At 42.5% G+C, this 27,673-nt stretch overlaps 1 protein-coding gene across 2 annotated transcripts in view; it reads left to right on the top strand.

The window, feature by feature from the left end:
- TAMM41 (TAM41 mitochondrial translocator assembly and maintenance homolog) overlaps positions 1 to 18,335 on the top strand; it is an 837,657-nt gene extending 819,322 nt beyond the window's left edge. For both annotated transcript variants that reach the window (XM_044078066.1, XM_044078067.1), the window contains exon 8: positions 18,097 to 18,335. In XM_044078066.1, the coding sequence (XP_043934001.1) occupies positions 18,097 to 18,173 (77 nt within the window). In that variant the 3' untranslated portion in view covers positions 18,174 to 18,335. The remainder of the gene's footprint in view (positions 1 to 18,096) is intronic.
- Positions 18,336 to 27,673: the final 9,338 nt, after the last annotated feature.

The following is a 27,673-nucleotide window of genomic DNA, read 5'->3' as shown; positions in this document are numbered from 1 at the left end:
ATACTCTAACTGCCACACCCCTATGCATTAGGTCCAACCTCTAACTCCTCCCCTTAAAGTGCTATTACCTCTATTATATTCTCACTTTACCCCTATCTCCTCCCCCTTAAAGAACCATCACTCATTTACCTTTATCCATTACCCTACCACTCTATCCACAAATATCCCTACATTTAACCACCTTAACCTAAACAAATGGCTCAAGGATCCTGTAAACCCTTACCTTTATTACTACTCCTAATTATACTTATCATTCCCTATCTACTTACTCTCTACAAACACCATAGATTCCTAGGACTGCATGCCCACATCACACACACCTCTGGCCTTACCCCAGCTCCACTCATAGTGTTAGCAACCTCCCCAGCTCAGCTAAGTACTCAGCAGCCATATTTCATAGACTCCATCACATCTCTCAATGTAACCCACTAGCTAGAAAAATAAGAACCTAATTTTTAAACTTCTACAACTCATCCTAAAAGTTCAGGTCCACTCCCTGTTAGATGGTGATATACACCCTAACCCAGGTCCTACCACTATCACAGCTACACAGCCTGATACACCAACAAATTCAATCACACAGACACTTACCAAGCCCCCAACTCTCTCCTGATAGCTCATCTTAATATTCGTAGCATCAATAACAAAATAGCTCACCTGCATGCCCTTATTGATGTTTATTCCTTTGACATCCTCTGTCTGTCTGAAACATGGCTTAATCCATCAATACAAGACAGTGCAGTTGTACCCCCTGGCTATAATATCATAAGACGTGACCGTAACACTAAAAAGGAGGAGGCGTAGCCATACTTTATAAGAATGGATTACAAGTTACCTTGTTAGACTCCAAACCTCCACTTTGCAACAATGCAGAAATTCTTCTAACTAAGGTTCAGCTTAACAAAAGCAAAGCCATATATCTATCATGTGTCTATCTTCCCCCAGGCAATAACATCAACACATTAGAGGCTATCCTCAGCTGGCTCTCAAGTAATTACCCCCAAGAAACCATTATACTTGGAGATTTTAACATTAACTGGAACTCCTGTATATCTGAGCAGCCTTCTACTCATATCAACTTATATGGTTTTACCCAAACTATAACATCCCCAACCTGCACCAATAAAACTAACAACAAAACTAGTACCCTTGACTGGATACTCACTAATACCCCCCAACTAAACTATAAAACAGGCACCCTCCCTGAGGACATAAGTGATCACTTGCTTACCTATTTAATCAGAACAAAAACTGTCATCCTAAACTCTGCCATCTGTAGAACTATTCGCACTACCAAAAATTTTAACCCTGCTCACTTTCAAGCTGAACTAGTCACCTATGACTGGTCACACCTGAAATACCTCCCAATAGATAATGCCGTGAAATACTTTAACTCTAAATTTCTAACCATTTTAGACAGCCATGCCCCATTACGCAAAGTTAGAATTAGAACCAAACCGGCACCATGGCTCACCAAAACGACCAAACAAAAATTCCTCCAAAGAAATAAACAATGGGCCAAATGGCGCTCAACAAAAAGCTCCTCAGACCACCTGCAATTCAGACAGCTAATAAATGAAACAAAAAAAGCCATATTAGCCGATAAAAGAAACTACTGCTACCAACTACAACAAACCAACCAAAATAATCCCCAAAAATTCTGGCGAGGTATCAATAACCTCCTACACCCTGGATGCTCAAGTACTCCCTCTCCCTCTGGCTCTGATCACAACAATCCCATCCAAATAGCTGACTCATTTAATACTTTTTTCACTGAAACCATACAATCCCTAGCCAACCAGCTATCCCCTAGCATCCCAGGCTCTGCCACAACCTTTACCAATAATTCTCATCAATTTCATTTTCAGCCAGTGCCCACTTCACTTATCTGTAACCTCATACAGAAACTTAAACCCACTACTCTCTCTGCTGATAAATTACCTGCAGAATACCTGCAAAAAGCTGCTAAAGTCATAGCCTACCCCATATCCATCCTCATTAACAGAACTATTTCTGAAGGATCTATTCCCCTAATCTGGAAAGTCTCTCACATAATTCCCCTGCATAAGGGAGGTAACTCCAAAGAGTTGTCCAATTATAGGCCCATAGCTATTCTATCTCCTTTGGCAAAAATAATGGAGAAATGTATACACATGCAACTGTTAACCTACCTACTTGATCACAATTTATTAGCACCCTGTCAACATGGCTTTAGACCATTTCATAGCACCACCTCTGCTCTCTTATCCTTCACTAACCATATTAACAGCAATCGTAATATTGATACTCTATCCTCAGCTGTTTTTATTGATCTGTCCAAAGCATTTGACATGGTGAATCACCACCTCCTCATAGACACACTCAAAAACCTGTCATTGGACAACCATACTATACAGTGGTTCCATTCATACCTACATAACAGGCAACAGGCTGTACTATGGGAAAATACTTTATCTTCCCACGTCCCAGTCACTCTAGGGGTCCCACAAGGATCTATATTAGGCCCATTACTCTTCTCCATCTTTACAAATGACCTTCATTCTGTAATTCCTCAAGCTGACTGTATCCAATACGCTGACGACTCCACACTCATATGCGCTGCTGCTTCTCAATCAGAACTTCAGTCACTAACCCAAATGACCTTTAGTACAGTTGAAAACTGGCTCCTACAAAGACGACTTATCCTTAACCCCAAAAAAACAAAAATGCTACTATTTACCCCCACCCGCAGAACCTCCCCACTTAACTTTACTATTACTTCAAATGATGGAACTATAATATCTCCGGAACCAACCACCAAACTACTCTGGGTACTAATAGATAACAACTTGTCCTTTGAACCTCACATTAATAACACCATAAAAATAGTAAACAAGAAACTAGGTTCCCTCTATAGAATAAAACCCTTTCTTACACCTCCAGCCAGGGTTACTATTGCTCGCACTCCACCTCATCTCTACCTTGCTCTATGCCTCCCCTATCTATACCAAAATATGTAGAAGTAATCTGAGTAAACTTACATCCTCCTACAACAATATTGCCAGATTTGCAGCTGGGTCCTCCTATAGAACTCATCACTGTATCAATCTGAATCAGTTAGGATGGTTAGAGCTGCCAAATTTAATACTTTTCAATCAATTAATAGTAGCCCATAAGATCCTGTATTTACCTCAAAATACACCCATACTTACATCCCTAGTCATCCCCTATAATAACCTCAAGACCTTACGCTCAGCTAACAACCTACTTGTACAAATATCAAAATCCAACAACTTAGCTGGTGACACCTTGTTCTCCAATACAGTAGGTAAAGCCTGGGACATCCTCCCAAGCCAGCTAACCTCAATATCCTCTGTCAGCTTATTTAAAAGCAAGCTTAAACCCTACCTCAAATCACACTGGCTATGCCCCTGTGTTAACCCAGACTAAGTACCTAACTATTAACTAGACTCCCACAATTCCTAGCCTATCATGATCTTGTGTTGTCTCACTAATTTTTAGTGAGCTTAACCTTCCTTAGGATTTTTTCTCATGTAAATAAGTATATACTGTGGAATGATCAAACACCTTCATATAGTATCACAACCTATATGTTAAATAACACTAGAAATCCATTCTTGTTTGCTGTTCTTCTATACTCTATCTATTGATCTCTAGTGTTTTTCTTTCTTAGGTTTTTGTGAGACCTTAGTATCTCTTATCATAAATTACTAGGTGTATCTAATTTTGTAATATGTTATAAAGATTTGTACTACACCATTTCTAATACAAATGTATTAGTCTTATTCATCTATTCTTAGATAAAATTTTCCTTTTTCCTACTGAAATATAAAATATATAATCTTAGGCTTGTACTATAATTGTTAAAACTTATGTACCAAATTATACTGTTATTGTCTTTGTCTTGACCTTTTATGTTGTTGTAATTTGTGGAGCTTTTCTCCCCGGGCCTCCACTGAAAATGGACATATATCCAGCTGGACTAGCCCGGTCAACAAATGTAAAATAAAATAAATAAAAATAAATAAAATAAAAAAAAAATATATATATATATATATATATATATATATATATATATATATCATTAGTGTAAGCCATAGGCATCTTGCACAGCTTCTTGCACTTTTTTTCAATTTCTTTTTTTTTTTTTTCTGCTTGGGGCGGGGCACAAAAGGCCAAAAACCAGAAACACATTTTAAACATTGCTTGTATAATTTTGGAAAGTTGCTAGAATAAAATGTTGTTACCACCATGCATTTCACTGCCAGTCTTGAACCCTGGACCCTGTGTACTACAGTCAGAGCAGCATACCACAATGCCAAATCAGCAGTTGCCTGTAAGATAGGAAGACTGAAACTTAAATGGCTGTCATTTAGTGAATTCAGTTCTCACTTCTCACCGTAGCTCTCAACGTCATAGCACAAAAAACATGGACAAAGCCAATAATGGGGGAATACAGCCCCAAAATAGGGACAATTTAGAATAAAAGGTTTTGTGTTACTATTTATTTTCTGAAGAATCTGAAGTCTGAGATTCAAATGCCTGTCATTATTTAGTGAATTCAACCCTTCAGTGATTTATTTGCCACAAAATTCCTGAAAACCACAGATTTTATGAGGAACAGATAAAAAAAATATGAGGCATAAATTCACAAGTGGTGGTGGCTATGGACTTTTTACCTTGTACCCAAGGTACAGGGTTTGAGCCTGAGTACCTCTAGCCACCAGGTGTATTAAAATTGGGGCATTTATACACACACACACACACACACCCTTCTGAAAAACTAAGAACCCTACCTTCTGAATGTCGCAGCAGTCATTTCAAGCCAGGAGCCAGCCAGAAATCTGTATTGCAAGTGTAATGGCTCTGCCAGCCAGAAAATGCAGTAGTGAGTCATTTTCTATTCAATAATGGCTCACAACCAAAACAATGTCTCTACCAGCCAGAAAATGCAGCAGTGAGTCAATATCGGCCCTGTGAGTCCTTTCTGTTCAATAACGGCTCGCAACCATGAACAGCCGGAATGCAAGCTCCATATCTCAAGCAGCATTCTGTTCACACAAAATAATGGCTCACAAGTTAAGTGCAGCATAAAGATAATGTTTCCTCGCTCTCCATTTGAACAGCCGGAATGCAAGCTCAATTCCGAAAGGCTGGTAGCCCCAGTGGAGCTGATTTCATCACGCACATGATGATGTCAGCTCAAAAAGTGAAAATAAAAAAAAAAGCAGAGAAAAACTCGGAAATGATTGGGTGCCACTCCAGAATTGTGGCGCCCCATTATTTGGACCCCAAAAACTCGGTAAAAACTGAGTAATATCAGTACGGTTGGGAAGTGTGTGCCCCATTAGCCTGGCGAGTCTGATATACAAAGCTATGGAACTCATCACCATGGACCTAATAAACAAGGATATAGGGAATCTCCAAACTCTGGATCTCGCACTGTTTGGTTTTGTGAAGGGTAGATCATGCCTGCTCAACTTGGTCGACTTCTTTGAGTCAAGTCACCAGAGCTGTGGATGAAGACAAGTGGTTCATACAGCCTACCTTGATCTGGCCAAGGCCTTTGATACCATTCCCCATTCAAGAATCATAGAAAAACTCACTAAGCTAGGCACAAAAAAGCTAGGTGGATTGCAAACTTGCTCACAGATAGAGCCCACAGTGTGAAAGTAGCTGACTCCAAGTCAGACTGCAGATTAGTCACAAGTGGAGTCCCACAGGGTTTGGTCCTGGGTCCTCTCCTGTTTGGTATCTACTTTTCTGAAGTCCAGGCCAACACAAAGGGACTCTGGCTGACAACGTTTGCAGACGATTGCAAGTTGGGAGCTATTAACTTCCCAAGTGATGTTGACATCCTACAGAAAGGCCTTACTGAGACCAACGACTGGTGTCAGAACCATGGCCATAAGCTCAATGCCAAAAAATGTGTTGTCATCCCCCTAGGGAAAAACCCAGTCCCCCTGAATTACCACATCGATGGTATTCCACTGAACACAGGAGGAGTTATAAGAGATCTGGGAACACAGGTTGACAGCAATTTCTCTTTTGACAACCACATTGCCACTGTGGTCAGAAAGTCCTTCTATGTGGCACATCTCATTACAAAGGGTTTTGCATCCAGGAAGAAAGAGGCCATTGTCTCCCTCTACTCTTCCCTCATTAGGCCACTCATCGAGTACAATGCCCCATTTGTCATGTACCTCACTGGCTGCCAGCATCTTCCCACTCTGCTTTCTTCATTGCAAGTATATGCTCCCATACTCTTGCTGTTGGTGGTAGCCATCATGCTCCTACACGCTTGCTATTGATGGCTACCACCAGTTGGGGGTACAAGACGTTTTGACCCCTCCAATTCACCCCTGACCGATTTGACCCCAGACAGTTGGACCCGAATAAAAACATATGTCAGTAAAGCCGAAGCACATCACTTCATAAAAAAAAAAAAAAAAAAAAAAGAATCTGTATATTACAATTTGTATAATTATTTCAGATAAGTCCAACTAGTTACTTTGCCCCTTTACTACAAAAAAAGATGTAAGAAATAAAACAAAACAATAAATGGCAAAGTATGGACAAATAGTAGCGACAATATCCGGATGTTCCCAGCATTAGGTAGGACATAGTTGAAATAAACACATAGAGCAAGTGCAGCATTAAAAATAAATTAAAGTTAGAAATGTAAATTAAAATAACTTAAACAGAAATAGAAAGACCTATAAAAACAATAAAACAATGAATGGAAAGTATGGGCGGGACTTAGTAATACTGCAGACATCTGGATTGTTCAGCAAACCATACTCAAAAAAAGGAGTAAATATTATGGACACATAACACAAAAGAAAAAAAGAGTAAAACACTACCAAAAAAAAAATAATGTGAAGGAACATAAACTATGACAACAGGAACAGCCATAGGTTAAGTAACGACATACCAGAAAATGCATTCGCAAACATGAGCAGACAGCAGTTATAGAACAATAAACGGTAAAAAAAATGCACATGTAATGAGACTACTATTACTTAATGAAATGATTAAATAAAATAAAAACAACAATATAAAAATAAAATATATTTACAAAGAAAAAGTATCAGTTTATTTAAAATGTACTTATTAAAATATATCTGGGGTCAAACTGTCCACTAAGTACTTCCATAGACAATAAATATAATTTTAAACCTGAAATTGTATGTCCGGGGTCGAACTGTCCTGTTTCCCCAGTTGGTGGCTTTATGAGCCAAAAGCTCACCTCTCCTCCGCTCCTTCCTGGGCAATGACTTTACTACTGCCCTTCCTGTAAGGGGTTTTGGCAGTTTGTATCCCTGTTCCACCCTTCCACTCCTTGGATGAGCATGCCTATCCTCCTATGTCTGTGGCAGCAGGCACCATCACAGATAATCAGACTCAAGTCATGGGAGCCATACTCAAGGCTTTATCCAACTTTGATACTGGTGATGTCAAGACTCTAAACTTGGTCATGTGATTTCCAACTGAAAAATAGTGGTTGCAAAGCACGTTTAATCAGAACAGAAAACAAGTATTAACAAATAAGCACTTCTGTACCCTATGTAGTGGGTTGCATCCCTTCGTCCTCTAACTGTATTAATTAGCTTTGAAGTCACTGCAACTTGAGATACAGAGATATTCAGACTGCCATCCTTATAGCAGGTTAGAATTTTGTTACTGACATCCTTGTAGCAGGTTAGAATTTTGTTATATTTTTTTGGCTGAAGTGAGCCATCTGATTATCTTTGCTTCAACAAAATGGTAAGCTTCAGTTTGTTAATTAAAATTCAATGCACTAAAGCTAGACCTCAAAAAACTTTGATAGGGTCAGTTTCTGGATTGCAGCTTAGGAGGTGGGTGTCTATATGTGTTGAATGACCATACTGAACACTTGCTTAATGTAATGATTTTTGGGAAGTGAACAGGGAGTGTTTTGTCTAGGCATGCTGTATTTTTGTTCCATATGTGCAGAAACTGGCCATAGTGCCAGGTGTATATGTGGTGCATGTGCTTTATTTGATAAGGTTAAATTGTGCTTCCTGCTGTCTTTTATGATTTCCTTAAGCCTATGGAGGATGCAGCTGCTAAGTATTTTACTGCAAAAAATTACTCTTCAATTACAGAGTGTTCTGCGGACTGTATCTGGTTCTACCAAGTCTGATGTACTTCATGTAGTAGAAAGGTAGTGGGAGTGGAGTAGATTTTGATACAGACCTTTAGGTCTCTGCTCACCAGCATCTAATTTATCTAAGCCCCACCTTGTGGTAAATAGATTTACTTGACGCTAGATCTTATAGTAATGTCTTTTGGCTTTTCCTGGTTAGGGGTCGCCACAGCGGAACGCCGGTCTGCTTACGATTGGCAGTAGATTTTTACAGTACAGAGGTGCCAGCCTGACACCCAACCTTCAATGAAGGCACACCCATTCACGCACGTACCTACCTGCATGTCTTTAAATGTCACTCGACCACGGGGAGGACATGCAGACTCCACACAGAAGGTGCTCCAGCCAAGAATCGAACCGAAACACCTCTTGCTGTGAGGCGACAACTCTAACCACTGCACCACCACAGCCCTTTGCAGTAATTGCTAACAGCTGTGGCATGATAGTACCTCTTTGCGGTCAGAGTATGCATATTGATTGAGTGGTGGTCCATCTGGAAAGTTACAATACACAATATTTGCAGATACTTCATTGTTTTTCAGGTGGTATTTAAGGATAGAAGCTTACAAGTAATGGTTACATTGTTTACATTGCTTGTCTGAGCAAACTGTAACTGTGTTAAACTGTTGTTTGAATAAAGTGCCCAAGTAAACAAGACATCAGAGTTATGCTACAGAAGGTGAATGGAAATGTATGGTTCTTTGTAAGATTTGGAAAACAATGTACTTTACACTATGTTTGGGTTTATTCACTTTACGATATGTTTGGGTTTCAGGGTTGTACTCTGATCAGAGCATTAGCTTCCAGACAGTTTGACAATTGTTAGTTGTCATTCATAGTTAGTCCACATTTGGGACTTCACAGTGACAAAGGCAGTTGCTGTAGGGCACCCATTTCATAGAAGGAATTTGAACAGTGACACACAATTTAAGTATGCTAAGATCTGATAGCATCCCTTTAAATGTGTGCAGAAGGGCTCCTTTATGAATAAGGTAAGTGTTTATACAGGATTTGAATTTGCTGTTATTTGCAAAAAGATGTGGGCATTTTATGGGCACTATCACTGCAATGCTCTTGTGGAAAGGATATAAAAAAATGTGAAATGTGACATTGTTGATTATTGTATCTAGACAAATGAATGCAATATTTCTGTTGATATATTTAAAACATTTAAGTGAAAATCTTTTGAATATACTGCTGTAGTGATTCTCAGACAGGTATAGGGTGCATAAATGTTGCCTATCTTATAATCTGAAGTAGTTACTTCATTTGCTTTGCAACCTGTGGGTAGCGGATCCGACTTCGGATCCGAGCCGGCAGCTTACCAAGATCCGAGCTCCTAGCTCCTCCCCCCTACCCATAATCCCCTGCTACCAACCAAATTACCCCAGATCGTTTTTTGCCGCGGCTGAAGAAGCTTTCCCTTTGAAGAGCTCCTGGCTGGGTGAGATCGTTTCTGTCTTAAGTTCACCAAAAAAGTTTCAAAATCGTGTGTGTGTGGTAGTAAACCTTTCTACCCCTTTTTAGTGTTAGTTTTAATTTTTACTGGTACAGTTAATTAGTTTTTCTTTGTCACTCCCCCTCCCCCCTTAGCGTTTGGGTGTGTGTGTGAGTGCTTTAACATGGCGGAAGGGCCTAAGGCCATTTTTTCCAAATGTACTGAGTGTGGCCACAAGCTTTCTCCAGCTGATGGCCACACTCAGTGCGTTTTGTGCCTGGGGGCAGCCCATCTCTCAGAGGCCTGCCAGATCTGTGCGGCCTTTAACCCCCGGGCACTTCGGGATAGGAAAAACAAGCTGATCCTGGCGGGAAAGCTCCCCCAGGAGTCAGCTTCTTCTTCCTCTCCCGTTTGGGCTCCGGCTTCCTCAGCGGCCTCGGCACCCTCTGTTCCCTCAGCTCAACCCGGGACTCAACCTCCCACTTCAGGTTTGAGCTCTGGGGAAACTAGTGCCTCCTCAACTAAAGAGAAGAGGCACAAGGATAAGGAGGGACATAGATCCCATAAAAGGCGGGCCGAGTCTCACCCCTCGGCTCCGCCAGCAAAAGTAACTAAGTCTCCTTCGGGGGTCTCCGGATCCTTCTCCTCTCAGCTCCGTTCGCCTAGCTTCTCGCCGGAGCCGGAGGAGGAAGATCGGTCTCCCTCGAGGTCGTCGAGGTGGCCCTCCCGGCCCTCCTCGACTACCTCTTCCAGGTCAACAAAAAGCATCTCCGAAGCGGATATGGATCGGATGATGCGTCGGTTCTTACAGACCCAAATGCAGATGGGGGTGCTCTTGCCTCCCCCCCCTCTGGGAGGGAGCACGGCCCCCATGTTTGCCCCGATCACTCCTTCTCCGACCCATTTTCGGATCTCGGAGTCATCGGATCAGTGCCCATTCGGACCCAGGGAATTGTCGGCGCCGATAGCACTGGTCTCTTCGACGCCGACTATGCCCTCGAGCTTGTCGGATCCGAGCTCTCGGGGCCGAGGGCTGAGCATCGGATCTGAGGGAGTTGTTGTATCTTCAGAGCTGTTGGCTTCGGAGCGCACCTCTCACGGCGCCGACTGCTTCGGCTCCGACCCCGATCCCTTCCTCGGAGCCGAGGAGATTGCTCTCAGTGGCTGGTGAGGGTGATTCTCCTTCGGCTTTTGAGGTAGTGGAGAGGGTACTGTCGAGATCCTCCAGATCCCCGGTTCGGGCTTCGGATCCACCCGTACCCCCACTGTATGAGGGTTTGTCTTCCATCATCCGACCATCGGGACAGCCTGCCCAAGCCCTCCAGCTAGTTCCTGTTGAGGAACAACAACCCGTGGATGAGCCCTCTTCGGATAGCCCCACCGAGGAGGTTCCTAGGAAACGTCAGTGTAAAAGGAGGCACCTGGACTCCCCCGAGTCCGTTACCACTGACACGGACTTAGATGATAGGGAGGGTTCCCCAAGGTCACCCCCTGAAGATGTCTCCTCTGGAGACATCATGGAAATGTTGCGTATTAGAGGGGGGTGGTCTGCCCAAAAACCTTCCCTTGATGAATCCATGTTCCTGGAGGCGTTTGAGGCAGGCCCATCTACTTCCTGGGTGTCCCCTCCGGCCGACCCCCTGGTGGACTTAATTACCACCAGGGCGTGGAAGGAGCCCGACACCATGGAGCCAATTCCTAGGCGTCCCGACAAAATACTAAGCCCCCCCACAGATAGGCAATCATGGGCCAAAGGATCCCCTGTTGATGCCATGTTGGTGGCGGCAGCCACCAAGAAAGAACTCGCTCAGGAGAGTTCTCTGGTCCACCCGCCAGATAAAGAATCTCGAGCGTTGGACCGGATTGGGAAGCGGATGTTTGCTTCAGCGACTTTTTCTATAAGGGCGCTGAACTATATGGCACATACCATCAGGCTACAGCGAGACTTGATCAAGGAATACGCTGCAGCCCCCCCAGAGTCCATGTCGGTTGGAGACAGGAATGTGTTTACGACACGAATGGCCACTCTGAAATCCATCTCCAATACATCTATGCGGCTCCTCTCTCATGCTTCGGAGGGAGCCGCTAGAGCCAGCGGAGCAGGGGTCGTCTTACGACGTCATGCCTGGCTCCATCTTTGCGACTTCGCGGATCCCTTCAAGGCGTCCTTCGTGAATGCCCCCTTTGACGGTTCTGCTCTTTTCGGCAAGACCGTTCGCAATACGCTGGTCCAAAGCGAAAAGGACAGGAAGACGCTGTCTGCCGTCGGAGTCCACTTCTCTAGTCCCCAAAGGTCCTTCTCCCGGAATCAGAGGGGACAAAAGAATCAGAGGGGACAAAAGAAGCTGTGGTTCCGCAAGTCTCAGCAATCCCATCCAGCTGCGGACCACTCATCCTCTAGAGGCAGAGGAGGACAAGGTGGACGCCGGCCCAGAGGCAGAGGGGGGCCACGTAATTTTGGGTCTAGAGAACCTTTCTCGGACAGACCCCCGCAACAGCCCTGAGGGCTTGCCCGACTGTCCCTCTCTAGAGGCAGTCGGGGGGCGGTTGACGGAGCACCTGTCAAACTGGGAGTCCCTTACAACAGATCGATGGGTGCTCCATATCATTTCCAGAGGTTACTTCATTCCTTTCCTAAATCTTCCCCCCAAAACCAGACACCTCCCCGATGTCCCACCCGATCAGAGGGAGGCGGCGGCTTCAGAGATTTTGAAGCTGCTAAGAAAAAGAGCCATCCAGCCCGTCCCCCCAGATCAGTCTGGATTGGGTTATTACTCAAGGTTCTTTTTGGTGCCAAAGAAAACGGGGGACCTCAGACCCATCTTAGACCTTTCCGCTCTGAACCTGTTTATACCCAAGGAAAAGTTCCGGATGGTCACTCTCCAATCTATCCTCCCCCTTTTGAGGGAGAACGACTGGATGTGCTCCATAGACCTCAAGGATGCATACTACCACATCTTAATGGACAAACGATCCAGGAGGTTTCTCCGCTTCCGGCTCGGAGTCAGTCATTATCAATTCAGGGTCTTCCATTCGGCCTCACTTCAGTCCCCAGAGTGTTCACCAAAGTCATGGCAGTGGTTGCTGCCCACCTGAGACTTCAGGGCATTCAGGTCTTCCTGTACCTAGACGACTGGCTCCTTACCGCGACCAACAGGCATCAGCTCTCTGTAGCGAGAGATTACGCACTGATTCTAGCACACAACCTAGGCATTTCAGTAAACCTGCAGAAGTCCTGCCTGTGCCCCACTCAAGCCCTAGAATTCATAGGGGCCAGGTTGGATACTCGAATCTATCGAGCTGCTCTAACATCAGTCAGACTGAACAGCTTGTCTTATCAGGTGTTAGCCCTTCTCCGGAATCCTTCTTCTCCAGCAGAGTTAGTCCTGAGGGCACTAGGGTCTATGGCAGCAGCGATCGGTCTTTCCCTCCTTGCCTGCCTGCGAATTCAAATATTGCAATGGACCCTTCAAGTCCAATGGTCCCTCTTGCTCCACCCATTGAACACGCCCATACTGCTGAGCAGAGTTTGCAGGGACTCCCTTCTTTGGTGGTTGCATGCGCGGAAACTCAGAGAAGGGAGGCCCTTTGTGATCCCCCCGGTCGAAGCCACGTTGACCACAGTTGCTTCTCGCCTCAGGTGGGGGGGCATTGTTCAGGCAGATCCGTTCAAGGCACATGGACTCCCCTAGAGACCACATTACATATCAATGTCCTAGAGATGAGGGCGGTGCTTTTGGCGTTGCAAGCTCTCCACGACCTTCTTCCCCTGGGTACTAATTGCAATCCAGACAGACAACATGTCTGTAGTCTGGTATATAAACAACCTGGGAGGAACCAGATCCTACCCCCTGTGTCAAGAGGCCATGAGAGTTTGGGAATGGGCGATCTCCACCAACCGTTTTCTGGTAGCAACGCACATCCCGGGACGATCCAACATATTAGCGGACAAGCTAAGTCGGGTGCTTTTCACTCCGTACAAGTGGTCTCTGATTCCATCTGTTGCGAAACAGATCTTCCACAAATGGGGTCAGCCTTGCTGCAATCTTTTTGCTTCTCCTTTAAACACAAAATGCAGCGAGTACTTCGCAATAATTCACCCCAGAGACGCTCTGGTCCATGCTTGGCCTCCCGGGCTCCTTTATGCTTATCCTCCCCTTCCTCTCATGATGAAGTTCATTCAGAAAGCCTGTCGGTTGGGGAGCAGAGTTATCCTCATAGCCCCATTCTGGCCTCGGCAGATCTGGTTCCCCTTTCTGCGGTGTCACAGTGTGGCTCCTCCGTGGATTCTGGATCCCAGTCCAGAACTGATTTCTCATCCCGCGGATTGCCCAACACCAAACCTGGTCAACCTCAGTCTACCAGAAAACTTTACAACAGTAAATGGAAACGTTTTTCCATTTGGCCCGAAGATAAGGGCTTGGACCCATTTACTGTCCCTATCCCGACCATGCTGGACTTCCTCTCGTTAATCTTTCGACAGGGAGCAAGCGCTTCTACGGTTAAGGTGCAATTGGCGGCCATCTCCCATTTTCATGTGGGTGATGGCATAGGTTCCGTAGCATCTACAAAGTTGTGCAAAACCTTCTTACGAGGCATCTTCCTTTTAAATCCACTGATAAAGTCTGTGGTTCCCCCATGGGACCTCACTCTAATCTTGCAAGCCTTAACGAGCCCACCTTTCGAACCTGCGGCCTCAATTCCGTTGAAGTTCTTGTCATGGAAAACAGCCTTCTTAGTGGCTATTACTTCGGCCAAAAGGGTTTCAGAATTACAAGCCTTGTGTATGAAGCCTCCTTACCTTATCTTTCACAAAGATAGAGTGTCCCTCAGGACTAACCCGTCTTTCTTGCCTAAGGTTGCTTCAGAAGCAAATATAAATCAATCGATAAATCTACCAGTGTTTTTTCCCACATTTCAGAACAAGGGAGAATACACATTACACAAATTGGATGTACACAGACAGCTGCGTTTCTACTTGCATAGGACTAGAGAGTTTCGCAAGTCAGACCAGTTATTTGTCTCGTATGCAAAATCAGCCATGGGTAAAGCCATTTCCAAAGTCACTGTAGCAAATTGGATTCGTCAGTGTATTATTCAGGGGTATATATCGTCTGGCAAACCAGCCCCGGTTAGTATCCGTGCTCATTCTACAAGATCTGTAGCCACTTCAACAGCCTTCTGGTCTAGGGTTCCAGTGGACGACATATGTTCAGCAGCTACTTGGTCCTCTTCTCATATGTTCATTTCTCATTATAAATTAGATGTGATTTCGAGAAGTAGGGCTTCTTTTGACTCCGCGGTGCTTCGGAATATCCTTCCGTAAGGACCACCCAGGTTCTTATAAGGTAGCTGGGGACTCTGTCCCACAGGTTGCAGAGCAAATGAAGTAACTACTTCAGATAAAGAAGTTATGTACTCACCATAATGTTCCATCTGAGTAGGTACTTCATTTGTCTGCAACCGACCCCCCCTGCCATCCCTCGAACCTTTCGGGATTTTCTGATCACCTTTGCAGTTGATTTTTCGTGTTTCCAGGTTGGTAAGGCAAACAAAAACGATCTGATGTAATGTGGTTGGTAGCAGGGGATTATGGGTAGGGGGAGGAGCTAGGAGCTCGGATCTTAGAGCTTGGTAAGCTACCGGCTCGGATCCGAAGTCGGATCCGATACCCACAGGTTGCAGACAAATGAAGTACCTACTCAGATGGAACGTTATGGTGAGTACATAACTTCTTTTTAACAGCTCTGTGAGAGCATTGATCAATCAAAGGAAGTACATGAATGAGCTCTTAGTGTCATCTTAGTATTTTTTTATATTTTGTGCTTAAGCTGTTTACTTCTGTGTCTGTACAACTTTTTATATTTGCTAGTACCTGATCCTACTCAGGAAGTCCATTTGAAAGAAAGTAGTAGTCCCCCCCCCCACCCAAAAAAAAAAACATACACACCAAACAAAGGAATATGCATTACTGTTGCTCAGATCTGTATGGGCTCTGTAATTATTTCTAAAACGTCTACCACAACTTGTCTTTACCTGTGAAGTCAGTAACCTATTGACCTTGAGATCTTCACTGACACGTGATAAATTGGTAGCACACAGAACTAATGTACAAAAGTCCGCTTTACAGGGTGGTTCACAGCTATAAATACATGCATTATGCATTGTCTCGGCATTGCATACACATTGCACATGGCCGTTACACGTGCTAATCACTGCTGTACTATATTACTTGTCAGTGAATCCCAGTCAACATTTGCTTTTCAGTCTTAATGTTGTTTGTTTGTTTGTTTATTTATTTTGTTTGTTTGATGGTTGACAGGAAAGTCTGACTAAAAAAAAACTAAATTCAGAAGAAGCCCAGGGAGAAAAGCTCTACACATATTATTCAATGTCATACTTTAACACAGAGAGTAAAATTCACGTAGGATAACTGCAGTACAGAGGCATAGAGTTAAACAATTTTTTCTGGGTCTATATTATATGCTCAAAGAGACTCTACTTCGAACATATAATCATCGACACCTAAAGAGTGAACGCTCTAAAGCGCAAACGGCCACATCATCAAATTTTTTCCTTGGGAAAAAATTAATTTGCCCATTATCGGGAATTGCCCTTTTCCCCAACATAGAGCGATCTCGAAGTTGGTATATTTAGTTAGGAGGGGTGTGGGGGTGAAGCCCTGCACTTGATTAAAGTTTTGAAGTTTGTGTTTTTTGTGTACGTCTCCGTGAAGTTTTTGCCGAGGAAAAAATTTGAGGACGTGGCCATTCGCGCTTTAGAGCATTCGCTCTTTAGGTATCGATGATTATATGTTCGAAGAAAGTCTCTTCAAGCATATAATATAGACACTTTTTTAAATGCAGTATATGAATGTAAATCAAATCCTGCAGTGTTGTGATGTACCTACGTTGGTGCACATTAGACTAACTTAAGTTACTTTACAATGCACTAGTAGATATTTGTGAGTAATAAAATCGGGTACTTTGATTTAAGACCAAAGGTCAAGTTGAGGTAGAAAAAGAGAAAGTAGTTTAGATAGCTATGGTTAAATGGAGAGAGTTATAGCAGTCAATTAGGACTTGGATAAGCTTTTCAAGAGTGTGAAATGGTATAAAAGGGGGAATTATTATATGTAGTAGCATTAGGATGCAGTGAAATAATTAAGTAGTAAATAAAACGTTTTTGTGTTTACAGTTAATGTATTAGCCTTGGATTGAACAGGTGGATAGTCAGGAGTTATTTATGTATTATTTAAGTTGATTTTTGAAAACATTTATTTACTTTGTGTATTTGTAGACAGATCCACAGTTTGGGGACATCGCAGGAGTAGAGTGAGATACCAGCAGTATTATTATTTTTGGTGTTGAGCAAAAGTGATTTACTTTGAGAGCATAGTTCCCTGACTGGGCAATATGTTATGGTGTTTTGTAGTGCTGGAGAGTTTTCTGCTTTATATATTAGATTATGGGCAATATGTAGTCATGAGTATGTGACATATTGTGGGAGCTCTAGCTGTTGTAGTTCTAAAGTTATGCACTGGTGACAAATCTAGCAGCTTTGTTGTAATACCTGTCCAGTTTTGTTTTTGATTGCTGTGAAGGTTAGTAAGGATGGGGGAGGCATAAAGGAGAGATGGTAGTAAGTAGGTTGATGCAGTGGGTTTCCTTGTGCTTTCAGTGAGATAGTGTTTATGTCCGTATAATAAACAATTAAGATTCCTTCCTTTCTTTTCATACCAGTGATCCCTTTGATGATATGGCTCTATCCTTTGCGTTATGAATTTGGAGTAGCATCTGGTGCTGTAACTTGGGTTGACTATGGCACCTAAACATTTGAATTAAGGGACAGTGTCTAGGGTTTCTGTCAGTACTTCAGTTCTATCTTTCTTTGCTCATTCACATTCTTATTTAGAGGCAGGCTGACATTTGTATAGCCTTGGACTTTGTAGGGTTATTCATCCAGCTTTTCAAAGTGAGCCATTTTGAGTTTGAAGTTAGTTTTGTTTTAATGTAAGTATGGCTGGATTGTTTACAAAACAGACATATTTATACATGAATGGCGCATGATTGTTAATCCTCTAATACCAGAAGAGAACACTGTAATCCAGTATGCAGTTCAACACTGGAAATGACTGTTAAGACAGGTCACTATATTTAAATGCATGCAAATAAATGCTGCATATACTAATTTTCGGATGTTTTAGATTGTGCCTCGACAACTGAACATTTTTTTTTATTTTCTTCTGTATCACCATAATTTTTCAACACCAGTGGATTATGCTTTAGCTTGCTATTTCTTAAAATGTATCAAAACATGTAAATATAAGAGAATAAAAATAAAAAAAGAGAGACAGAAAGACCTGGCTGAGCTTGCCTATTTACAGATTAAATAAATACAGGTTAAATGTTTATTGCAAAATAGTAACATTGTCTGTTCTGGTTTGTAATTTAATGTTTTTTTTGTTTTGTTTTATTTTTTTACTTAGGTTTAATTAAAACTGTGTCATACAGTATGAAGAAACTGCACAAGATGTGGAGGGGATGGAGAAGGAAATCATCTTAATGTTCATTCTTGTCTACCTCTGTAGATTAATGAATTGTGTCTTATTTATATACATTTATTGATGGATGATAGATTTTATTGCCTAATATGTCCTACTGCCATTTTTACTGATTTATTATGTATAAATATACTTTTTGCTAGGAACTTTGGTGATCTGATTCTTTTTTTTTTCAGAACACATCTCCAACTATTAATGTATTATCATTTGTGACATCTCATGAGTTTAAAAGTTACATTTGTTCTTCGTGTTTCACTGTTGCAGTCATCACATTTAGGTTATCTGCCTGCAGGTAGCCCTCAGCCAGCCTGAATAGCAGAGTCATCGGATTTCTGCGTCGGATGCTGTCGCTTCTTCCATGACGTCAGGGGTATAAAACATCCAGCCGACACCATTACATCAGTCTTTCTTGCCATGTGGTGCCCGAAGCAGAAGCAGTTCGCAAGTGTCGGTCGGCCGACACCTGAAATTTTCTTTTTCGAGTTTCAGACCCGAAGTCTTCAAAAAAGATAAGTACCCCGTTGGGGATCTTTTTTCTTGCTTTAACCGATGTCAGAAAAAATTAACAATTGTCTCGCCTGTGGAAAGCAAATACCTCATAGAGATTTTCATTCTTACTGCATCACCTGTTTAGGCCCAGACCACGACGTTCCTTGCTGTCAGTTTTGTGCCTTGTTCAACATCCAAACTATTCATCGTTGGGCTATTTTTGTAGCTAATTACTTTCGTTCTCGATCTCCATACTCCAAAATGGCTTTGTTAAGCCATCCAACTACCGATCTTCTGAAAAAAACGTAAGGATAAAGACAGAGACAGACTGCATAGGTCCAAAACTGCCGCCAACGCTTCCATTAAGCTAGTCGCCAGTCCGATGGTACTCAGTGAGGTGCTTTCGCAGCCCCTGATACCAGCTACTACAGATTCGCAGGCCTCTACTGAGACCCATTTGGAGTCCGGAATGCCGCGACATGCTTCTTCAACTATGGAACCTGCGGATGTCTCTGCCTTGGATGGGTCCGGTGCCGCTGTGCAGGCATTGGCTTCTGAGGGTGTATTCAGGCCTACAGACTTTCATATTAAACCGATGGCTTTGTTTCCATCTAGACGTTCCAGTTTCCTCAGGCCTAAAACTCACACTACGCCTAGAAAACCAACGACCAAACCGTATACTTGGGGCCCATATGCCTCAAAAACAAATGCTTAGAATGGATGAAGACCTTATTACTGTAATTTGGGGAAGCCAGCCTTCCCTCTCTAAGAGACCTAGAACTGAATTTCTTTCTGATTCTTCTGATCAGGAATCTGATATCTCTGCTCCTTCTGATTACCAGGATTTGCCCTTATCTACTTATGAGGATTCTGATGCAAAGGATTCCATTCCCTCTGCTTCCCCTCCAGAAGATTTTTCTTTTGGTTAAACCTTGCATACCCTTAGTGTGCATTTCTGCTGGGAAAGCCAGGACTATTCTGAGTCCAAAAAGAGACTTGGGGAATTTTTACTCCTGCCTCAACACAGGCCTCTAGCTATCCCTCCTGCTCTGGCTATTGTAGATGATGTTTTCTTGGAATCTAGCTTTACCCCAGAGACTTTGCCTCCAGCTCACAGGAAACCTGACAGATACTACAGAGTTTTCCTGACTCTCACAAGGTTCGCTTCAAGAATCCTACTGCGGATCCAGAGACCATTTCTCAAGACCAAAAGGCGTTAAGGCTACTGCTGCCAAAAATCCTACCCCTTCTGATAGGGACTCTAGAGCCTTAGACAGATGGGGTAAGAAGGTATACACTTCTACTACTTTGACCATAAGGGCTTTAAATTGCCAGTTTCATATGTTAAAGTTGTTGTTGTCTCTTTCGGCTTTTCCCGGTTAGGGGTCGCCACAGTGGAATTCCGGTCCGCTAATGATTGGCAGTTGATTTTCACGTGCCGAGTTGCCAGCCCTTGATGCACAACCTTCAACGAAGGTATGCCCATTCACGCATGTCTCCACGCAGAAGACTCTCTAGTGAGAATCGAACCGGACAGCGTCTTACTGTGAGGCGACAACGCTACCACAGCACCACCACTGCTCAGCAGCATATTATGGGACTACTTAAACAGAAAATTATGTTGATTCCAGACAGCGCTGCACACAAAGAGTTGCAAGATTTTAATACATTCTGCTGAACAAGTTGGTAAACATACTTTGCAATGTGGTTTTGATGCTTTAGAAGCATCTTGAAGGGCTGCTGTCACTGGGTCTGTACTTAGAAGGCATGCTTGGCTTAAGGAACAAAACCTGCCAGATCATGTTAAAGCTAAATTACTGGATGCACCCTTAAACCAAGACCTCCTTTTTGGCAACAGAGCAGAAGAAGTCCTCAGGAGGATGGAGGAAAAAGCTGAATCTATGCAAACTGTTAAAGATTTCTTACAAGTACAGCATCCCAGATTCAGTAGGCATTGGCCTTCAAAGAACTGGGCCTTTCCAGTCCCTTCCAGGCCTTCTCAGTCCAAACCCAGGAACAGCAGACCACCAAGCCTTCAGTCTCAGGCTATGCACAGATCTAAGCAGTGGGGGTCTCCCACTTCCAAAGCAGGGAGTAGTAAGCCACCCCCCTACAGAAAAATGGCACAATGACTTAACCTTAACCCTCCCAAGCCCAGCTCAGCTACTTGCTCCCTTAGGAGGAAAGCTCGCCCTGCATGCAAAAAACTGGGAACTCATTACCCAGGACAAATGGGTTTTGGACATAGTTTCCTGAGGATACAGATTCCACTTCCACACACTACCAACCCCAAGTGGTTGGCCAGACCTCCCCCCAAATCAGTGGGCGGAGGCCCAACAGCAGGTTCTCTCTCTCCTCAGTATCAGGGCTATTCAACCTGTCCCAGCAAAACAAAGGGGACAAGGTTTTTATTCAAGACTTTTCCTGGTACCCAGAAAAGAAAACTCCTGGCGTCCTATCCTGGACCTCTCTATTCTCAACATCTTTTTGGTGGTTCCAAAATTCAAAATGCTAACTCTTCAACAGCTTCTTCCTATGCTAGCCAAGGATGCCTTTCTGGCAACCCTAGTCTTAAAGGAAGCTTACCTGCACATCCCAGTAAGAGAATCCTGCAGTCAATACCTACGTTTCAGGGCGGGCTCCATGCACTTTAAGTTCTCTGCACTTCCCTTTGGCTTATCTACTTCGCCCAGGGTGTTCACAGTGTCTAGCTCCAGCTATTGTATTTTTCAGGCAGAGAAATATTCAGATTTACCCATACTTGGATGATTATCTGATTCAGGCAGAAAGCCAGGACTTGTTATTACAACACCTGGCATTTGTAAAGAAACTTCTAACCTCACTGGGGTATACCATCAATGAAAATAAATCACACCTAGTCCCCTGCCAACAGATTGTATTCCTGAGAGCAAGCTTGAACACAACTTCCCAGATGGCATTCCTCACTCCGGAGAAACAAGTTTAATTTGACAACCTACTTCAAACTATTGGCCACAAAAACCCAGCTACATGCAAGGAAAATACTGCAAGCTCTGGGGTTCATGGTCGCTTGCATTCTGCTAATTCCATATGCAAGACTGCATATGAGGAAACTCCAATGGTATCTAAAAAGTCTATGGTGTCAACATTCTCAGGACATGGAAACAATGATTCCTATCATTCCTTTAGTGGGCAGAGACCTGCTACCACATCAAGGGACTCCCTTTCACTCTACCCCCTGTCGCCTAAACCCTAACAACAGACTCATCAGACTATGCATGGGGGCTCGCATGCCAGGGAAGTGCATTCAGGGCAAATGGAACCCAAAACAAATACACCTGTATATCAATCAAAAAGAAATGTTAGCTGTACAGAATGCTCGGACAGCCTTCAAAGACCGTATTCTTCCAGGACAGCTATTGATAAAGACAGACAACATCACAGTTATGTGGTACATAAACAAGCAGGGGGGAACCCACTCCTACCCTCTCTGCAGACTAGCCATGGCTCTGTGGAACACAGGCTTGAGCTAGCTACCAAGTGCACCTAAAAGCTCAATTCCTGCCAGGCAAACGCAATTCACTGGCAGACGACTTAAGCAGAAATCTCATGAACCCACACGAATGGAAACTAGAACCCAAAATATTCAAGCTCTTGAGGAACAAATGGGGGACTCCAGAGAAAGACCTGTTTGCCTCCCCTCAGAACTACCAATTGAACAAATTCTGCACCAGAACTTCCCACAGTCAAGCTTAGAAAGTGGATGCCCTGTCCTTTACTTGGGAAAGTCTCTCTGTTTATGCCTTTCCCCCTCTGCCTCTCCTCTCGAAGGTTCTACTAAAGATCAAACAGGACAAGCCAAGGACAATACTGATTGCACCAGACTGGCCACACCAGCACTGGTACCACCTTTTGTGCAGTCTGACACTGCTGCAACCATGAAACCTGCCTCTGACCCCATCCCTGCTGTCTCAGCAGGAGGGCCAGATTCTGCACCCTCAGCTTTAAACCCTGAACCTTGCAGCCTGGCTAATTCCATGAGCTCTTCTCTAGCAACCCTCAGTAAGCAGGTGCTGGATGTCATTCTTGAGGCAAGGAGGCCTAGTACTAGAAAATCCTATTCTGAAAAATGGAAAAGATACTGTTCCTGGAGCCAGGTTCAGGGGATGGGCACCACGGTGCCCAGTTTACCTCATATTCTAGATTATTTAACAGAAATGCTCCACAAGGGCATATCCTTCTCTTCAGTTAAGAGTCATGCCTCTGCCATTTCAGCACATTATAATACTGAGCAACCCCTCTTATCTCACCCCTTGCTAAAACAATTCCTTAGAGGGGCCAAAAATTTAAGGACCCCCCCCCCCAGGAGAGCTCCCCACTCCAGCCTGGGACCTTACCTTCGTATTGGAAAAGCTCACTCTTCCCCCCCTTTGAACCAGCTGCTACAGCAGAGTTGAAATTCCTTTCTTGGAAAACAGCCTTACTTCTAGCCATCACTACAGCAAGAAGATTGTCTGAATTACAGGCCCTCATAGCAGTGGAACCCTTCATCATCTTCCATGCGGACAGGGTTTCCCTCAGGACAAATCCATACTTTATGCCCAAGGTGGTGTCTAGTGTGGCCCTTAACCAGTCCATTCATTTGCCTACTTTTTCCCCTAATCCTCAAAATAAAGGGGAACAGATACTGCATTCTCTGGATGTGCACAGACAACTTAGATTCTATTTGGACAGGACTAAGCCTCTCAGAAAATCTGACCAGCTGCTAGTTAGCTTTGCTGCAGGGGCAGAGGGGAAGGCCATTTCAAAGCAAACCATTTCCAAATGGATAGCCTATTGTATTCATTTCTGCTACAAGCACTGTGGGAAAACCTACCCCACAGGGGATAAGATCACATTCCACCGGGGCTGCATCGACCTCTACAGCATTTCTCAGAGGAGTCCCTACCAGGGACATCCTGGAAGCTGCTACCTGGAGCTCTGTACACACCTTCACCAAGCATTACCACCTGCCTATCTTTTTTAAATCCAGAACTGGATTTGCCACAGCAGTCTTACAGGGCCTAATGGCTGGCCCTAATGCTCTTTAACTACCTCCACCCTTCCTTAGCTTTGGGAATCAACCCAAATGTGATGACTGCAACAGTGAAACACGAAGAACATAGTACAGTTGTTACACTTACCATAAATGTAGATGTTAGAGTGTATTCACTGTTGCAGTCCTGGTTACCCTCCCCCCAGCCCCTTGACTTCTCTTGGCTCTACCTTTCCTTCTTGTTTGGCATATATTATAGCATGTGTGTTTGCTTTTTCCTGGGGGTGTACCATACCATATAATTGCTTTCTATTGTGGGGGCACCTGACATCTGGGGCAAGAAAAACTGATGTAATGGTGTCATCTGCATGTTTTATACCCCTGATGACCTGACGTCATGGAAGAAGCCAAAGCATCTGACGCAGAAATCTGAAGACTCTGGTATTCAGGCCAGCTGAGGGCTACCTGCAGGTAGATAACCCAAATGTGATGACTGCAACAGTGAATACACTCGAACATCTACATTTATGGTAAGTCTACACTACTGTACTTTCTCCATCTTTACGCTACTCTTGTAACCAAATGTATAGGTTGCAGATTCCAAGGTAGATAAACAAAATTTTCAACTAATTGTTTTCTGTAAACAAGTTTTGAAACATAAAGTTTATGGAGAGTTAGTAGCTGAAATTAAAAAGGTCAGATGTGGGATTATTAGCCTGGCATTTCTGATAACCAGTCAAGCAGTCATATTCTAGCCCCCCCCCCCCCATTTTACTCTAGAATCTAATGCAGTAGGCAGTCTGGAATCAGAAGCCCTAAAATGAGGGACTAGGTTAGTAATTTTCATTATTGCCAGTCAAGGTATTTATATAGTGTATGTCAAAACAGAGAGTGTTTTAATAAAGGGAACATTTTAATAAAAATAGGTATTATCTTTATTAGTAAATATTTGCATCTTTTTCAGTCTTCCAGGTGGAGAGACAAGGATCAAATATTGATTTTGATAAGCTACCTTCCAATGTTGTCTTCTGATGGTTACTTTAAAATGATTAAACTTGGTAGACCTATTAGCTATTTCAAGACTAGGAAAATACATATTATTATTATTATTATTTGTTTATTTATTTTTCCTTTGCCCATGCTGCCTATCAGTTACCCTTCCCTGATGAACCAGTTGGTTCATTCATTCCCTGTCACTAGGGTGAGGGTTGGTCGAGAGGGGACATAATTTTAAGAGGCATCATGGGTGATTCAAGATTTTGTTTGTTTGTTTGGTTTGCCCTACTGTACTGCACACTTGCAGATAACGTTGCCCACAGGCAGCTGTACAGTGAGTTGACCACTCCGCCCATATACTTCCATGAGGGTGTTTCCAGCAAGCAACCCCACCCCTAGTCATAAGGCCCTCCCCAGCTTCCACCATGGATGATCATATGGCTGCTTGTGCTACTTCCCTCCCACCCAGAGCATGTGCACCCCTTCACACTCTGAGAGAGGTGAATAGAATCCATCTCTTCACTTCTTTCTCATCTTCACCCTTCTCCTCCAGCACCTGGGTAGTTGGATGATAGTTAGGACTCCTTCCAACTATGTTATGGAGCCGGGCATTATGATTAATATTAGTAGTAGAAGTACTAGTAATGTTGTTATTACTACAACTACTAGTAGTACTGTTACTGTACAAGTATTACTGCATGTTATAGCTCAGTAGGTTTATTGTTTTTCTTTTGTGCTTCCGAGATTAAGCATCTCATATTCTTCATATTGATTACTGCTGCAGTAGCCTACATTATACAAGGTATACCAAAAATTACAATGGATTCAGTTCCACAATAAAATGTATTGCTTATCTTGTCTTAGCGCCTTGGCCATTACAGCCTTCAAAGAGTACAAATTTACCGAAAAACACATTCCCCTATTTATACATCACCAGCAGTCATTTAATTAAGTAATCAATCAATTAAACATGCATTTTAAAATTTTAAAGCAAACTTCTCCAATTAATTTCTCTGTTCAAACCTCTTGGTGTCAGTGTATCAAATTTCACTATAAATATAGTTTCTTTATACAATAAAATATTTTAATTAATCTTTCATACCCTTTCCTGATAAACACTTCTTCCAGAATAGTAGCTTGTAATAGGTTAGCATCACTATTATGTTTTTCCCCAAAATGAGATGCTATAGGACTTTCTAGTCTCCCCTTCTTAATATCTCTAATATGTTCCTGCAACCTAATTCTAAATTTCCTTTTGATGAAGTTATTTATCATCAGTTAAGAAGTACAGCCATGGGGGCACCATTTGCCCCCATGTATGCAAATCTCTTTATGGCTAGGTTTGAGTTGGACTATATATATAGAAATGTATTTGTACAACGTGTTTTATTTTATTTTAGATACATTGATGATTTGATTTTTGTTTGTGATGGGGGATTAAATGAGGTACCAAGATTTTTTTCAGAATTAAATGAGAATGTTTATAATATTAAATTTGATGGTTTGCAATGTGGCACAGAGGTTAATTTCTTGGACATTCATCTATCTGGAATGAAGGATGACTCAATTGCAACTACAGTCCATCGAAAATTTGAGGATGGCAACCAGTACTTATTTGGTACTAGTTGCCATCCGACTCATACTATACAATCTTTACCTTGTGGAGAGATGATTAGATTGTCTAGGCTCTGTAATAATAAAATGGATTTACAAAAACAAATTAGTCAAACACTATCCATGTTTTTACAGAGAGGATATAGTGAGAATTTAATTTATGGATCTATTGATAAACTAATACAGTATAATTTGAACAAACATGACACTAATAGTACAAAAATATTTACTAATGTTAGTAATATTAATTCTTTGGTTGAAAAAGATAAAATGTTTTTTGTGACTACTTATAATACTTTAAGTACTAGGATCTGGGAACTAATAAAGCATTATTGGAAATTCTTACATATAGATGAACTACTACATAGAATTGTTTCTGATTTACCCTATGTGCCTTATAAGAGAGGGCAGAATTTGGGGGACAAATTGGTTAAAGCTTATGATATTGCACCAGTAGCTAGTCCCTGTACCTCATTAGTATCTTTGGGTACTATACCTTGTAACAATTGCAATATATGTTCTCATATTAAACTGAGTTTTCCTGGAATTAATGGAAAAACATTTAAACCACATAATTACTTTACATGTGATACAGTGGGTGTAATTTATTGCCTGAGATATCCCTGCAACCTTTTCTATATTGGGGAAACTAAAATGAAATTTAGAATTAGGTTGCAGGAACATATTAGAGATATTAAGAAGGGGAGACTAGAAAGTCCTATAGCATCTCATTTTGGGGAAAAACTTAATAGTGATGCTAACCTATTACAAGCTACTATTCTGGAAGAAGTGTTGATCAGGAAAGGGGATGAAAGATTAATTAAAAATATTTTATTGTATAAGGAAACTGTATTTATATTGAAATTTGATACACTGACACCAAGAGGTTTGAACAGAGAAATTAATTGGAGAAGTTTACTTTAAAATTTTAAAATGCATGTTTAATTGATTGATTACTTAATTAAATGACTGCTGGTGATGTATAAATAGGGGAATGTATTTTTTTGGTAAATTTGTACTCTTTGAAGGCTGTAATGGCCGAGGCGCTAAGACAAGGTAAGCAATAAATTTTATTGTGGAACTGAATCCATTGTCATTTTTGGAATAATCTGCTGGTTCTGCTGTTCTGCTGTTTTGCTGTTTGTTGTGATTATACAAGTTGTATCCTGCATAGGCTATAACAGCCAGCCAGCTTCCAAAGCTTCAGGGCACCTTCCGTATGCTCAAACCACTAGTCAGCTCGTGCTGAGCTGACTAAGAAGACAGGTTTTGGAGCCAAGCCCTTCAGAGCTTTCTGCCACAGAAGAGTACGCTCTAAGGCTTTCGAGGATTAACTGTTGTTTTGTGCTGTTCCTTTGCTGGGCAGATAAGTTCCCTTCTGGAAAAAAA

This window comes from Protopterus annectens, chromosome 7.part0, assembly GCF_019279795.1.
Source record: "Protopterus annectens isolate FY-2018-M chromosome 7.part0, PAN1.0, whole genome shotgun sequence".
NCBI classification, from domain to species: Eukaryota; Metazoa; Chordata; order Ceratodontiformes; family Protopteridae; genus Protopterus; species Protopterus annectens.
Note: the sequence above shows the minus strand (reverse complement) of the source record. Positions and strands in the feature narration are given on the sequence as shown.